The sequence below is a fragment of the Aythya ferina genome, assembly GCF_964211825.1.
Source record: "Aythya ferina genome assembly, chromosome: 5".
Classification (NCBI taxonomy): Eukaryota; Metazoa; Chordata; class Aves; order Anseriformes; family Anatidae; genus Aythya; species Aythya ferina.
The window spans coordinates 42,824,610-42,840,511 of record NC_140301.1 but is presented as its reverse complement, the minus strand read 5'-3'; the positions used below and the strand labels follow the sequence as shown (position 1 = coordinate 42,840,511).

The 15,902-nt window shown below is 36.7% G+C and overlaps 1 protein-coding gene across 1 annotated transcript in view; it reads right to left on the bottom strand.

Annotated features, from left to right (window-relative positions):
• Positions 1-2,371: 2,371 nt before the first annotated feature.
• The window catches only part of MUC5AC (mucin 5AC, oligomeric mucus/gel-forming), a 49,243-nt gene continuing 35,712 nt past the window's right edge, over positions 2,372-15,902 (bottom strand). Inside the window, exons 32-49 of the mRNA XM_084520310.1 lie at positions 15,413-15,615; positions 14,343-14,517; positions 13,913-14,163; positions 12,295-12,478; positions 11,710-11,908; positions 10,616-10,794; positions 10,278-10,347; positions 9,873-9,973; positions 9,480-9,511; positions 8,540-8,717; positions 7,759-7,863; positions 7,546-7,580; positions 7,044-7,166; positions 6,835-6,933; positions 5,933-6,061; positions 5,127-5,175; positions 4,386-4,500; positions 2,372-3,767 (exon numbers count right to left, since the gene is read on the bottom strand). Of these exons, the coding sequence (XP_084376436.1) occupies positions 3,563-3,767; positions 4,386-4,500; positions 5,127-5,175; positions 5,933-6,061; positions 6,835-6,933; positions 7,044-7,166; positions 7,546-7,580; positions 7,759-7,863; positions 8,540-8,717; positions 9,480-9,511; positions 9,873-9,973; positions 10,278-10,347; positions 10,616-10,794; positions 11,710-11,908; positions 12,295-12,478; positions 13,913-14,163; positions 14,343-14,517; positions 15,413-15,615 (2,432 nt within the window). The 3' untranslated portion in view covers positions 2,372-3,562. The remainder of the gene's footprint in view (positions 3,768-4,385; positions 4,501-5,126; positions 5,176-5,932; positions 6,062-6,834; positions 6,934-7,043; positions 7,167-7,545; positions 7,581-7,758; positions 7,864-8,539; positions 8,718-9,479; positions 9,512-9,872; positions 9,974-10,277; positions 10,348-10,615; positions 10,795-11,709; positions 11,909-12,294; positions 12,479-13,912; positions 14,164-14,342; positions 14,518-15,412; positions 15,616-15,902) is intronic.

Here is a 15,902-nt window from a genome sequence, read left to right as displayed (position 1 = left end):
TGAAATGGGACTCCCAGGTGGTAAATATGAGTAGACTCAGAGTTTCATATATAACTCATTGTTACAAAGTGTAGTTGAAAAGTGACTCTTAGCAATTAGTTATTTATACTACTGAGTTTTAAAATGGTGTGTAGAAAAGGGAGGGAAAAAAGCTTGTCATGCAGTAGTTAGGCCATGTAAGAAAAGTCCTGAACAGGAGGAAATTATGAATCCCCAGGGAAGGACCTCTGATGGCCAGTATTGAACTTAGACCCAAAGCCTTTGAATGTTTATTACACAGATAGAACAAATTCTGTCCAAAGTGAATGGTTTCTCTGCTGTGATTTGTTTCAAAGATGACCAGATAAGGGGAAAAAAATGAAAATAAGTGACATAAGTCTTGGGACATTGTTTAGAATGGATGCCTGTAGATTCAAGAGATAATTACGACCAAAATTTATCTTGATGACTGGAAACTAAAGCAATATGTGGCACACTTCAAAGGGCTTTGAAAGAAATCCTATTGAAAGAACACCTTTTCATTTAGGCTTTGTAAACTGTGAGCCTAGAGCCACCTAGTGTTAAGGTGATACACATTAATTATCTACAGTAATAAAGTTCAGTGTGAACTGCATGACTTGTGTCAGTAAAGGGCTACCAAGCCAACCACTTTCTTCCACATAATTGTTTATTGACTTTAATATTTATGTATGGTTTACAAAATTAGTAATTAATTTATGAGAGTTGTAACTGATCACATCCATCCTAGTTTTTAGGAGGGATTCATTGATTTACTTTGGAGCTATTACCTCACATGTCAGCAATATTTCAGAGCGAAGACAGCTTCTATGTAAAGGAAAATTTGGGAAGCCTGTAATGCTGGGAAGCAGAAAAGGCTGAAGACAGAGAGGGAAAAAAAGGTTTTGTGAAAAGCCAAAAACCAGACAGTGAAGTAACAATTTGTCATCAGGAAACTGGGAAGAATTGGGGCAGATTGTTGCCAGGAGGAAGTAAGTTACTGGTGATCCTCACAGACAACCAAGTGCTCACCTCTGAATGGGGAAGTATATGGGTAGTTCCTGTTCTGTAAAGAAAAACAGGTGAGGAAAGCAGCCTAAGCAGGGCATCTGCAGAAATCCTATGTTGTTGCCCAATTAATCCTGTGGATACAACTAAGAAAGAAATGTTACTGAGTTGTCCAAACTGTCAGTTAGGACAAAGTTCATCACCCTTAATTTTTACTGTTCCCTCTACTGGGCCTAGAGGAGTCATTTTTAAGTTGTGTAAAACTTGTCATTATACAATGATCAGTCAGGTCTGTGGTAGCTGGTTCAAAGTATAGCTGCATGGTAACTTGCCAGAACGTGCAAGCTTGCTGCAGTGCAATTTCAGGCTTGTTTGAGATTTTCGTTGGTTTCAGTGGGCACTAAAATATGAGATTGACTAGTTTAGAGGACTTTAGGTAGTTTCAGTCAGTAAGACAAAGAACTTACAGAGTTATAAAATATGTGCAGACCCAAAACATGGTTGCTTACTGAAAGCTCAATAGTTCAAGTTCAGCCAGAAGAGTTGTATGGTCCTGTACATGGGGAGGAACAACTCCAGGCACCAGCACATGCTGGGGGCCACCCAGCTGGAAAGCAGCTCAGCCAAAAAGGACCTGAGTGTCCTGGTAGACACCAAGTTGAACATGAGCCAGCGGTATGTCCTTGCCGCTAAGAAGGCTGATGGTATTCTTGGCTGGGTTAGGAAGAATATAACTAGCAGGTTGAGGGAGGTGATCCTTCCCCTCTGCCTAGCACTGGTGAGGCTACACCTGGAATACTGAGTCCAGTTCTGGGTCCCTCAGTACAACACAGACATCAACATACTGAAAAGAATCCAGTACAAGGCCACCAAGATGGCCAAGGGCCTGAAATTCCTCTCCCGTGAGGAGAGGCTGAAAGAGCCGGGACTGCTCAGCCTGGGGAAGAGGTGGCTCAGGGGGATCTCATCGTTGTCTATCAGTACCTGAGGGAACTGAGCCAGGCTCCTGTCAGTGGTGCCCAATGCTGGGAGCAGAGGCAATAGGCAAAAACTGGAACACAAGGGTTTTCATCTGAGCATAGGAAGCACTTCTGTGCTCTGCTGGTGCCTGAGCACTGGTAAAGGTTGCCCAGAGAGGTTGTAGGTCTTAAGCTGCTTGGACATGGTCATGGGCAATCTTCTCTAGGTGTTCCTACTAGAGTAGGGAGGTTGGACCAGATGACCTCCAGAGGTCCCTTCCTACCTCAACTATTCTGTGATTCTGTGGACCTATTGAAGTATGGATGTAGTAGGGTGGGAAGCAAATATCTTTTAGGGCCAGCAACACTCATGTCAGTGATTCAGAGAAAAGACAGAGGACACATGCTTTAAAATGCTTAAAATTTATTAATCATCATTCCTTTTTTCATGAAGAACAAAAATAAAACAATATTCCAAAACAAAATGGAAGAAGAAAATACACCACACCCAGATAACATGACTAATACTAAGAAATGGGGTAACATTAATTCTGAAATAAATGGCCCAATAAATCAATTTTCCAAAAACAAAATAAATAGCAATGGTACAACTTTTTAAAAGCTTCCTAGGAAAGAATTTACATATATTATTATTATTATTATTGTTTACAAAAATCCTTCATATGCCCCTGTTGGCAATATATATATATATATATATATACTTCTTCTGTAAACAGTTAACCACAAACAAAAAAAAAATTCCAAATTTTCATAAAGTTAATATGCTGATGGTGTTATGTAAACAAAGAGTAGAATGCAGCAGCTTCTCATGACAGCCTTTCTATCTTTCAGTCTTTCTTCCTTTCTTTCTGTCTGTCTTTCTTTCTTTCTCACAAACATAGATAGGGAAAATGCCCTATAAGTTGTTTATAATATTGAATTTTACAGTTTTGAGAAGGTATGGCTTTTTGCAAACTAAATTTTCTGTAATGCAAAAAAAGAAAAAGAAAAAGAGAGGTACAGTTTTCTTCCTTTTTTTTTTTTTTTTTAATCTGTCTCAGTAAACTGGAATGAAGATATTACAAAATAAGTCAGTCTACATCAATGGAAATCTTAGATATTGTCAAGCGGTTGCAGAATGCAATGACCAGCAAAACTTTTTTCCTATGCAGTAAAGTTTATTTTATGCCTACGAAGTTTATGTTAATTATGTCACCATAGGAAAGCATCAAGCCAGAAGAGAATGTTGACTTTGTGTAAATGTAAGCTCTCAGTCTTACGGTGTAGTGCTTTCCAGAAGACATACAAATTAGCAACAAATGTCAAAATGATCTTATACTGTACCTCTCAAGATGTAAAAGAAAAGAAATGAAAACCAGTATGAGATAAAATAGTGATGAAAACTGAAATAATTTAGACAGATATATTGAGCTTTTATGCAGAAAATATTACCTGTTTGTCCAAAATTTTAGCTGCTTTTGTTACTTTTTTTTTTTTTTTCTTTTCCCAAAGGTTTGTTTTAGTCTATGTTCAACTCTTGTTTGGCTTCTCTTTAGTTCTAATTTTAGACATTCCCTTTTTCTTGTGAGGTCTTTGCCTCATATATTGCCTGTTTGCTGTTGTTGGTTGACAGTGTCTTGGGGAATGCACTCAGCACCCACACAGCTGCATTGGTCCACGTAGGTGTATGAGTGATCAAGATGGGTTCCATCACTGCATGTCAGAGTCACCTTTCTTATGCTAGTCTGGATTTCCTGACAACATGAGCATTTATGTTCCATCATGTTTGCCTCTTGAGAATATCTGATTGGAAAACCAACAGAAGAGAAAGATTCAGAAATTATGTGAGACATATCAATGCCCCTCTCATCCATTACTAAGTATAACCAATTGTTGTGTGTTTGCATGTGAGGATATGGCTTGATATTACTATTCTTAGAGGATTTTGGTGACATAGAAGTTGTTTCTCATTGTAAAAATGGCTGAATCTAGCTCTTTATCCTAATCTAATGGAAAGTGTGTCAGAGGGTTGGAACTAGATGATCTTTAAATGTCCCTTCCAACCCAAACAGTTCTATGATTCTATGATTCCTTAAGACAGAAAAAGTGAATGAAATAATCCAGATCATATATCAAGCCAGTCCAAAATGACAGACTAGTACGAAACAAATAACCTTACTTTTACATGGGCAAGATCAAAATCCAGGTCTGTTCACTATCACATTGAACAGACTGTTAAGACCTGGTGAGTCTTGAGGTAATAAAGCTAATATAGCATCGTGTCTGTTAAAAATGCTAGTTAGCACAATGGGATAGCTGGGTGGGTTTTGGACATACTAGAAAATAACTAGAAATTTGATTTATGTCACTATTGTAACAAATAGAAGACAGGAGACCACAATTGTCTGTTACACCACTTACCTTGAGTAAGCATCACAGCTGCCTTCACAGTATGTCATCTCAACAGGTGCAGGAGATACACATCCACGGTGCTTGATGACAGTAGTGGTGTTGTGCTTCTTACAACCTGTTTTTGCTACAAACCAAGAGAAAATATTTTAAAATATATGTCCATGTAGATAGATATCTGTATATGATAGGCAATTCTTAGTACAAAACTGAGATGGATGGAGCTGAAATAGAAAATTAGGTCACAATGCATTTCTCTTTTAATTGCTTATATCTAAATGATGGCTTTTTTTTTTTTTGCTTTTTTTTTTTTTTTTTTTTTTCCTTCCTTGTTTTAGGAACAAATAGAAAACTACTTTTCCCTTATGCAGCATTGGTACAGAATGTAGAAATCAAGAACAGTGCCATGGCAACTGCTCAATGCACACCCACCTCCTGCGACCATCTTCACTTTCTTCCTTAAAGAGAATATATCTGTGAAAATTGGAGAATAAACAGAGTCCTCGCCATCTCATTAGGAGGCTCATATTTAACAGTAAGGGATGGGAAAGTTCTCCATATCCATGTTTTCAAATGCCCTAAAGTGTGTGCTGGAAACATTCTGTCCCTTACTATCTTTCTCACCCCAGTGCAAGACAGTTGTCCCACACCTGATCTGTTCACCTCTTCTGTCTTTGTATATACTGTGTAAGTCGGACTAATACACCTAATAAGGCACATATGATGCTTTTATTCAAAATTATCATTACTTACCTGTTGAGCACTCTCTACAGCATCCATCATCCGATAGCTTGATGGTATTCTTGAGTGAGAAAACAGAAAAAGGTAACTTACATTTCATATCTGCATACTAATGCGGATATTTTCCCTGCTTCTTAGGTTTCTCTATTGCCAGAAAGTTATTTGTATTGACATGGAATCTAATTTCAAGCAGGGCTAAATATTAAAGGGACATAACTACTACTACAACTGAATATTGAGTTGTTTGTAAGCAGGCATTGGGGAGACTGTAATTACTTTGCTATCACCTGAATTCAGTAGTAAAATTTCAAAATAAAGCTTGTAGCACATGTAGGATATTTTGAGGGACCGAGGTCTGTGCAAATGAAGGATTATGTCAGACAGAGTAACACAGTTAATGAAATACTGAATCCCCAGATGTCTGGGGTTGGTTCTGATCTACCCTGACCTGTATTAAATTGACTAATGTGAACTGAAATAGCTTGTTTTCCTTTGCCTTTGCTATCAATGGTTGAATTAAAAAAATTTAGGAAAAAAATCCCATTATTTTCTGTTAAGATTCTTGCTTCTAGTCACCTGGCACTTTTAGGAATCCAAAGCATTACACTGTGATCCTTTTGCTTCAGTGAGGATATATGGACCTTTTGAATATCAATTTGCTTTTTGGAAGTGAAATTTGATGGGGACAAGATTCACAGAGGATAAAATCGTGATGCTTCTTCTAGCTATTTTCATTGGACATCATGATCCTGCTATCACTGGTGTTAACCACTGCAATCTTTTCAAACAAACATAAGAATAGGTAGAAGAGTACTTACTGGCTCACAGTCATCAGGGTTAAAGTAGGGACAGGTTTTCTTTACGATGACTGTAATGAACTGTCCGTTGTGTTTTTCACATGTGTAGGCTGTACAGTTATTACCAGGCTGATGCCAGTATTCTCCAATCTGAAAGTAATTAAATTAGATATAGGTGAATAAAACTCTTCTTGCATAAAAATGAAACGACCCGCCCCTCCCAAACAACCAGTGTTCTGTCATTGCAGTGTATTGCAATGTGATTATTCTGAATAATGTCCTTGAATTGCAGCTGGTGGTTACTTGTTATATTATCATACTGCCGTAAGTCTTTTTCATTAACCAAGTAAAAAATCCATATTTTTATCTGGATATGGTAATATTTTTTTTGTATACATGGGAAAAGTATGTGGACTCATCTGGAAAGACTAATTTGTATTGTGAGAATTTATGGCATGACATAAATTTGTATTGTGAGAATTTATGGCATGACATGCAGATACATGGCAGAATTTCTGCTGTTTTCATTGACTTACTGTGTCCCAAAGCTCTCAGCTACCTCGAGACTCACTGTTTGGAGCAGAAACTTCCTCCACAGACAGAAAAACAAAATTATGCTTTGAGCAAAATCTGTGTTGCCTTTTCAGAGCTGAAGGCAAATAAGGTAACCCATTGCTTTCACATATATATATGTAATATTTTTTTTTGATTTTTAGTTCTGAGAGCTGGTGTTCAGTGTCACGGTTGCTTCCAGAAGCCTCAGCCTCATGGCTCAAGACGCTGTTCAAGCCACGTGAGACAGTTCATCCCATTTGAATAAGCATTAGTCTAACATGAGAAAAGACATGGGAAGTGAATGTAATAGAGACAAGAATGAAAAGGCTAACAGTTCACCAAAAGTGAACTGAAACAGGGTTAGTTACCTTAAGCATGTGTGTAGTGTTGTCTTCCGTGATCACTATACAGGCCTCTGCCTTGCATGTGCCACAGCACTTTCCAGGTTCCACTGTATACTTATATCCCTGGTTTAAAAGAAAGAGAGAGGAAATGCCATTGAGCCAGGACACTGACCGTGTTTGCAGCTACTTGAACTGAGGGGGGTAGGAATTACTGACTGCAAAATAGTACTCACCATTGGGCAGTAGGTGTCACAGATAACAGGCTGGCACTTGACAGCAACCTGCTGAAGGCTTGAGTAAGAGGATTCAGAGCAGGTGCAGGTTTCACAGGGGCCTGATGGTATCACAGCTCCAGGCTGGGGAAAAGTCAGAAGAGAAATCGTTATTAATGAAAGAAAGTTGCTGTATGTACATCACAGACCAAAGCTGATCTGTGCATATGGGCTAAACTATCCTTAAATATATTTGTTTTAATTTACAGTTTTGTTTGTTTAATTTAAGCAGAGTTTCTGTTGTAATATCCATGCTTCTCATTTTCAAAGTAAATTCTACTAATATATAAAGTAGAGCAGAAAATGTTCTTGCTTGTAGGAAGGGTATTGATATGCTGGCCTCAATTAATAATGTTTTATCTCAGGCCTTTCTGCCAAATGTGGTCTATGATGGTGATCTCAGAAATGTTGCATTATGAATCAATGTAAAGTTGTATTTTATTGAGTTACTCTTTGTACTTACTGCATAGTAGGTTTCATTGACTACACAGCCATGTCCTGGAAAGAAGGAAGAAAGAGTGTCATAGAGGTACAAAATTTAAGAAGCAGAAGTATATGAAGAAACTGCTGCTTTGTTGGCCCAATATAATAACACTGATAACTCGCATCTTTCTCTTTTAAGTTTTTTGTATTCATAGCTCTGAGTAACACATTGAAAAAAGTGCATGGTACTTACTGCATTCAAAGGTAGGACAGCATTTTCCGGGCTGTGTTACTGTGATTATTTCCTGTCCCTCTAAGCACTGGTGTGTGGCCTCAGGGCAGAGGCTGGTATTACAGTCTGTATAATGTAAAAAAGATATAAAGTAGTGAACTCACAATTTTCATACAAAAGCAAGTTTAGCAAGTTTGTTTTTTTATGAACTTCTGAAGTTTTTCAATGAGGCAGATACAATGTTGTAGATAAAAAAAAAAAAATACACAAACTAGTTTAATGCCTATTTCAGTATATTCGCCCAGCTATTTTTAAAGTGAACAGGCTTTTCTATAACCTTTGCAAAACAAAGCATTCACTGAGGAGAATAGAGTGGTGATTGCTGGAAAGGCATTTCTAAAGAGAAATCTGTACTGACTGGAAAATCTGATGGCTCTCCAGAGGCTCTTGAACAATTTTTAAAAATTCAAGAGATCTTTTAAGGTAAGATAAACAGTTTATGCTGGTCTTTGAAAAAGAAGAGGTTTTGAATAGCTTCAGGTGGTAGAAGTGTTAAAGGTTTTCTTTTTTCCTTCCAAAAGTCAAATTGCAGATTTACAGTTACTTTCCTGTGTCTGTCTAGGTAAAATCTATTCATCTTTATTTTTGTTCTCTTCCAGTTTCTAGTAAATATGTTGCAAGAAAACCTTAAGAAAGCATAATGAGATTAATGCAAAGTATAAAAAAAAGAAAAATTACTGCTGTAGTTCCCTGAAATGAATATAGTATATTTCCCATGATAAAGAACTGAAACAGTACTTACAGCACTCAGTCCTGGTACAGCATGGATCTTCTGGTATCTGTATCTGAACAGGAATGTAACCTGGTTCATAACAAGCTTTTTGCTGAGGCATAGAGCATACATGTTTTGTACACTGCACTCTGAGAGTGTGTCTGTCACAGACACATTCCTGGCAATTTGTTGTCCATTTTTCTCCTGGCTGTATGAAAAAAAACACATATGTAAGTTCAAAACAAAATCAACTTATTTGTTTCTAGTTGTCTTAGTCATGGATATAATGATACCTAATAACATAATCTTTTTCATGGTTCTAGTATTTTGATAAGAAACCCTCAAACTGAATCTAATTAAGAGAAGATTCTGGAGGCCACTAGGGTTCTCAGCATGTTCTCATGTTCACACAGCTTACAATTTCTATTTACTAGTAGTGTTAGTCCGAGGGATACAGGGATCTAAACTAGAAGGAATTGAACTCTGCATGCGTTTTTGAATAAGAAACTATCATATGAGATACTCATTTACACATTAGATTACAGAGATAAATTTCAGTAATTTGTATGCAGTTGAGGAGCTAAGAATGCAGACTGTCAGCATTATCAGCAACAGGTAAAGTTTGTTACCCATCTGCAACTTTGTCTCTAGTTACTTTAATAGACCAAATTTGAGGAAATAAAAGAAGCAGATGGCGAAAGTTCCACTAACGCCATGTTTTCCCTTTTTTTGTGAGATGATGGTTATTGAAAGACTATCCCATTATTAGCTGTTTAATTTCTTAGGAAGTAATGTGGTTTCTGCTTTCACACTCAGAGTTATTTTTTTTTAAGATTGAAGGGGAACAAATGTTTGAAAAAAAAATGAAAGTCTCTTCAAACTTAAGCATAACTTTGTTCCTGTGAAACCTGAAAAATCCTCTTGCTTCACCTCTCTGTACTTTATAAATCAAGTTGATTGTGATACTCACCTCTCTGTATACTCCATTTGGTTCCCTACAAGCTGGAAAAAAAAAATAGGAATGGAGATTTATACTACTGAAAACTGACAAAATGAATAAGTTTATGCAGTTCCAAATAGAACCATTATGAAGATAAATAAAACAAGAAAATGAATATGCAGACTAGTTCTTATGAGATATAAATGACAGAATTCTTCTGTCTTGCCAAGTCTTATGTAAGTAAAGAAGATGGAGAAAAGGGGGTATTGTTTATTATTCTGTTTTTAGATGGGAGTTTAGAGGAGCTTAAATAAATGGAATTGCCCATGGACTGACCATGTAAAAGATGGCAGTAGAACTCAGGCCTCATAACCACTAATCCAGACCTCTATTTATTCCCCAAACTAGTTACAGAGTACTTACAACATTCAGAAACACAGATGCTGCTGTCTTCACTCAGGAGTGTTGTTCCTTCAGGACAGAAACATCCTTCAGTTACTCCATAGCCAGGATGGTCCACAGAGCTAGGGTGGGAGGAATGTATATATTTGAATACCATGGTTTTTTTTCACTAAAGCTGGAGAGAGAAAGAGGCATGTACAGAAGGTTGCCATGCCAGATAAAAAGGAGACAAAAGGATTTATGTTTTCAAAAGTGCAACAGCAAGTGCATTTTCATAGAGCTGACTGATACATATAAATCTCGAATGAAGTATGCAAATTCATGAGATGTTTAATTATGAAATAGTTCAACTTAGTAAGGGAAATAGGTAGGTAACAATAGAAAAAAGACAAAGAGAAGCAGTTGTTTTTTTTGATATTTCCATACCTTTGCTCACAGGTAGCAGGATTAATGGACCCACATGGCTTGTATTCCATGTTTGCTGGACAATTGTATGCTATATGGGAAAAAAGGACAAAAGATTAAAAATTGAAAGGGGATCTAATGGTAGATAGTAGGTAAAAAATTGATAGTAGATCATCTTGCAGCCAAAGGGACTCTGGCATTGCTGCCTTTTGTCAATTATGAATTTTTGTAGGTAAAATATGATAGTCAATTGTAAGATGCACAATGTGCTTACTGAATAAAACACTTTTTATTCAGTAAGCCACAGTAACCACATATTACTGGTTTACAGACAGATTTTTGAGTTCTTCAATACTTACGGCAGGTGTTGTTTGTCTTTCCTCTCCAGTCAATGCAGACACCTCTAGAAGCACACTCTGTAGCATATATCTCCAGACTGGAACACTGCATGGATTCTTCAGTTATGCGACACCCATCAAAAACGCATCCTTTGAAAAATGGTTCTGGGGGTATCACATCATGGCATTCTGCAAAAACTCTGCAGAGAGAAAAGAAAGCAAAAGCTTTTAATGCTAACAAGTCATTATATACAAACAGTTAAATGTAAAAATGGCCACTAATGTGGGAGATAGACTCAGGAAGGGAAAGTCTAGGAAGCTGGAATCTCTACTTTTTTCTAAAGAGGCTAATAGTTATTGTGTGTATGTAAGTGTACATAACTTCATCAGCCTGACATCAGAAATTTCATGAAGAAGGCAAATGCATCAGATAGGTGATAAAAGGATGCTAAAAGTATCCAAGAGATAGAAAAATTGCACATAGAATAGCTTATAACTTATTAGACACTACAGTGAGTGTGCAGACATGGCCTTTACAAATGACACAGTTGAAAAAAAACTTTTGCCAGAGCTCACAGAAGCATAGGAAATACTGCAGGAAACAGACCTTTGTTGGTGTTGGACCTCTATATTGCACCTAGCATATACAAAGAATGAAAGACACTTTGGCTATGTTTCTACCTGCTTTGTTACCCTTGTTGGTAACCAAGTTCTTTACCTTTTGGACTAATGGCTCACTTCAATTTTAAAGTTCAGTGCTTAATTTAATAGTGAGACTAAGATTGAGTAAACATACTCTGGAAAGCAGAGGGAGAAATGTTTATGATAGCAACCTAGGAATTAAGAACTTCAGTGCTGGCTGTCTCCCTCATTTTCTGATTTTACCTCGCCTTACTCAGCTATCTTTGGGTGCATGTCCTTAAAGGAGAGGAGTTTTTTTTTCAGAGGCCCTTTACTATATATTTCCTGACATTAGGCTGAGGTTTTCAGCTATGATTACATGGTAGGGTTACATTTCTTACTCATTTCATAGGATACTGAGACATTTCTGTCTGGAAAGAGCAAATTCATTCTTTTTTATTTATTTATTTATTTATTTATTTATTTTTTCTTACTTGCTCAGGATAATCTTGCAGAGTTCAGGAACTTTACACTGAGGCCTTGGTGGAGGTGTGGTTACGAGTGGTGGTGGTGGTACTCCAGTGCACGATGTGTTGTTACCAACAAGCCAGTGATGAGCCATTTGGGGACAGGAAGAAATGATCTTACCACTTGGCAAGCGGCATTCATCTGCTTTGTTATTTGTACATGTTCCTGGAAGATATCAGAGACAAGCTATATAAGCCTCATTCTCCACATCTGCAATATGTGGTGATGATGATCTACATCACCACACATTATTGTGCTGATGTCAAGTTTAGGTGTGATGTGCTCATGAAATGTGTAAGGTGTCCTCCTTCACAAGGACTGCTTTCTTTATAGTGATATGAATTTCAATTTAGTTAACAAACCCCAAATCAAAAAAACAGGTTGCTGAAATAATAAACTTTTGGTCATACAAAAGATGAAGACCAGAACTGTTCTTGATTCTATTTTACTACTGTTCAAAATATTTCTGTCTGTCATGATCCTTCATAGCCAGAGTGGGTGAGATTAACTATGAGAGGGCGGGGAAAATACTGTTAATACATCTATCTTACCACATTGTCCTTCAGTATTGTTGCCAAATTTACTGTATGGAAGTTTCACGGAGAAAATCAGACCACTAAAGGTGATGGTTGCACCAATTTCTGGTATTTCAACAATCATATTGATGCCAAGTGTGGAGAAATAAATGCCATCCTTTTTAAAGCCTGGTTGGACAATCTTTTTGTTGAAATACATCTGAATGCAGAGTTAAAAAACAAACAAACAAACAAACACAGCTTCAGAATAAGCACTGCTTCTGTCTGTTTTCAATAACACATTTTATAATCTTCATAATCATGCTTAACTCAGTATTGTTGCGCATCATATCCAATCTGTTGCATTTCAGTAACAACATATAATGCATTAATTTCTCAGCTTCTATTGCTATGTTGCTATAGTGTGACAAAATAACCTAAGTGGCTTCTAAGTACTGTGTTAGTGCAGGTTGTGTGCTAATGTACAGCATTCTAAACTCAAGTATTTTGTTTGTATCCCTCACAATTTTGTTTAATGTAAATATTCTTCATTTAAAAAATGGTAGTTTTCTTTAGCTACAGAAATATTCCTGCCATTATTGTGTAATAACTTTGCTGCAAAATCACACCATCCTTAAACTACATGTTGTGTGACGTTAGAAGAGTTGTATGAACTCAAAATGAAGTCAAATGTCCCCATTGCCAATTTTACTTAGTGATCATGTTTATTCTTTAATCTAAGCATTTGTAGTCTGTATTTTATAAGAGGTGGACATACTCATTTAATAACTTTTTGTCAGGAGTTATTCTGCAACTTTTTTTATAATTGAATTGAAATAAAGTCAGGGTTAGAACAGTCAGTTACTGTTCTCTTTCACAGGGAACCACTGGACCAATTATTTCAGCATGACTTTCTGGTTGTAAGTAAGGAGAGGTTTGCCTGGCTCAGAAGATGGAGAGTGCATATTAAGACAAACTAATCATCTCACCTCTTTCTGTTCTCTAACCACCTAATAAAGTCCCAGTGTAACACTGGGACTGACTTCTGTTTTTCATTGGCTGCCAACACTGAGTTAGGATCCTAAAATGAAGTGACACCCCTGGTCACCCCTTTTCTTCAGCTATACCACTCTTCCCAGCAAGGGATCAGAGAAGGATTCATGTTATAGCTTTGTTTAGTGCCTGAAGTTCTCCATGCAAAGGAAGCAATTCCTAGTCAGCCAGCCACTATGGGATACACACCAGTCTGACCATGAGAGAAAAATGATGCTTTCAATTTGCATTTGTGTTTCTTCATAATGTGTTTGCTTACAGAAGTGAATGGCACAGTGCATTAGTTTTTATGAAACATGGATCAAGTAGCAGTGTAAGCATTCTTTTTGTCTTCAGCTGTATTAATCTGTTTCCTAGTGTCATTTATATACATGCAAATACGCATATAATGTATTCATACCTGCGTAGTGCTAAGCTGCTTGTGACACTAAGTTTGAAGAAATTACTATAATCATTTTTTTAACTAATGATTTCCTCTGCCCTTGTCACCTCTGTGATTTGATACTCTTAACAGGCTATATTTCAAATGAAAATCAGTAAGGCCTATGGACCTTATTTCTCTTTTTTCAAAAATATAGTAATAATTAAGAAAAATATATACCACATTCGTCATCACACCATTCATGAGTTCACGGGTCAGCACCACTTCTGCAGATTTGTAGAAAATAATAATTGATTTAGGACAGGAAAGTCCATCTTTTGAATCGCAGTAATAATTGTCAATGTAAACACGGAAGTTGTCGTATTTAGGTACAATCTGTTTCACCAGGACATAAGTGCAGTTTTCAAGGAAAGTATAATAGGTTCCATCAAAAGTAATGTAATGAGGATCACCCCATCCACTGCACACACCTGGTAGGGAGAAAATATTTAGAGGATTAACATGAAAGTTAATGTAGAAGAAAGAATTTAGGGAATGAAGTGAATATACTACAATTTCAAGAGCAAACAGGAAAACAAACTCCCTATATATTCTGTGCAAAGTTTTGCTTATTTCCAAAAATGCAATTCCTTAATCTACTGGTACTTACACTGACACTCATAGTGGTAACAGCAGTAATTTTCATCAGGTACCAGTATTGGTGGATATTTGTTTGCACAGGTAATTTCCTTTACTGGTGGGCAGGTTTGTTGAAATACTTTTATTTTGTTGTCTCCCTCACAGATGATTTCTGTACAGTTGGATAATTTGTGTCTCTGACCAGGCTGCAAAATAAACAAGAATTGCTATCACAGGAATTTGCAAACAGGTATGAATTTTACTCATATTTTTAGTTCAATTGTGTAATGTTTCAAGTGACAGTATTGTTGGAAAGCAAATGAATATATAAGTTCCTTCTTTTGAAATTGTGGTACTAATGATTTAAGATGTTGACCAGAGGTATTCACTCTTCTGACCATGGTATGGAGAATTGGAAATTGTTTTGCTTTCCAAATCTGGAACAAGAACTAAAATGAAAATCTTCGCTGGCAGCAGAAGGTTCACAGCGTTCTACGCAATTCAATTTTTTTATACTAGAAGGACGTAAAGCCTTAATTCCATCTATTCATTCTACATTAGGAGCTCTTCTGAGAGTTTGTGAGATGGGTTTTGAGTTAAGGGAACTGTTATCCTTTGTACTGGATAAGTATACATGTATATGCATACTGTACTTCACTATCAGCACAATCACCATTAAAAAAAAAAAAAAAAAGTACTGGGAAGAGGATAGGAGAACAGAAACAGTTACAAATTTCCATGGTAGCTTAGATTTTTCCATTTAATCAAGAGGGAAAATACATAAGAAAATTTGCTCTTTTATTTCACTAAGAAGGTTTGTTACTTATGCAATGTAGTGAATCAAAAAGCACATTTTGCTATCCCTGAAATTGTAAGAAAAAAAGTGCATTTTTCTTAGTTTGCAAAATATATATATATATTTTATATATATATATATAAAGTAGGCACATAAAAATTTTATGTTGTACATTGTCCATCACTAGCAACGTTTATTCTGACAATCTGGATGTGTAAATTTTAAAGACTGCTGACAGTTCTTTTCTGGTATCAAACTACCACCAATGTTATTTCAGCCATCATAATAAAACAGGAACTACATACCTGTAGTGGAGGGTAAGTACTAGAAACACAACCTGAAGGAGGAGGTGGAGCTGATGTTGTTACAGTAGGTGTCTGAGGGGAAGTAGTGGTTACAGGAGTAGTAACATTACAAGGTCCAGTGTATCGTTCAACTGAACATGCTTGACTGCAAATGGCATAAAACCTACATCCATCACTGTCCATTCTGTTGTAAATCACATCACCTGAAGAAAGAAAGAAAATGCAGTCAGAAAGAGACAGAAAATAATAAAAAATAAAAATTTAACCAGACATTAGATATCCAGGCGTCCTGTTTTCATCTGGGACAGAGTTAATATTTTTCATAGCAGCAGGTATGGTGCAGTATTTTGTATTTAGGATGAAAATAATGGTGATAAAACACTGATGTTTTAGTTGTGGCTGAGCAGTGCTGACACCAACTATAGGACTTTGCAGCTTCTCAGGCTGCCCTGCCAACGAAGATGCTAGGAGTGCAAAAGAAGATGAGAGG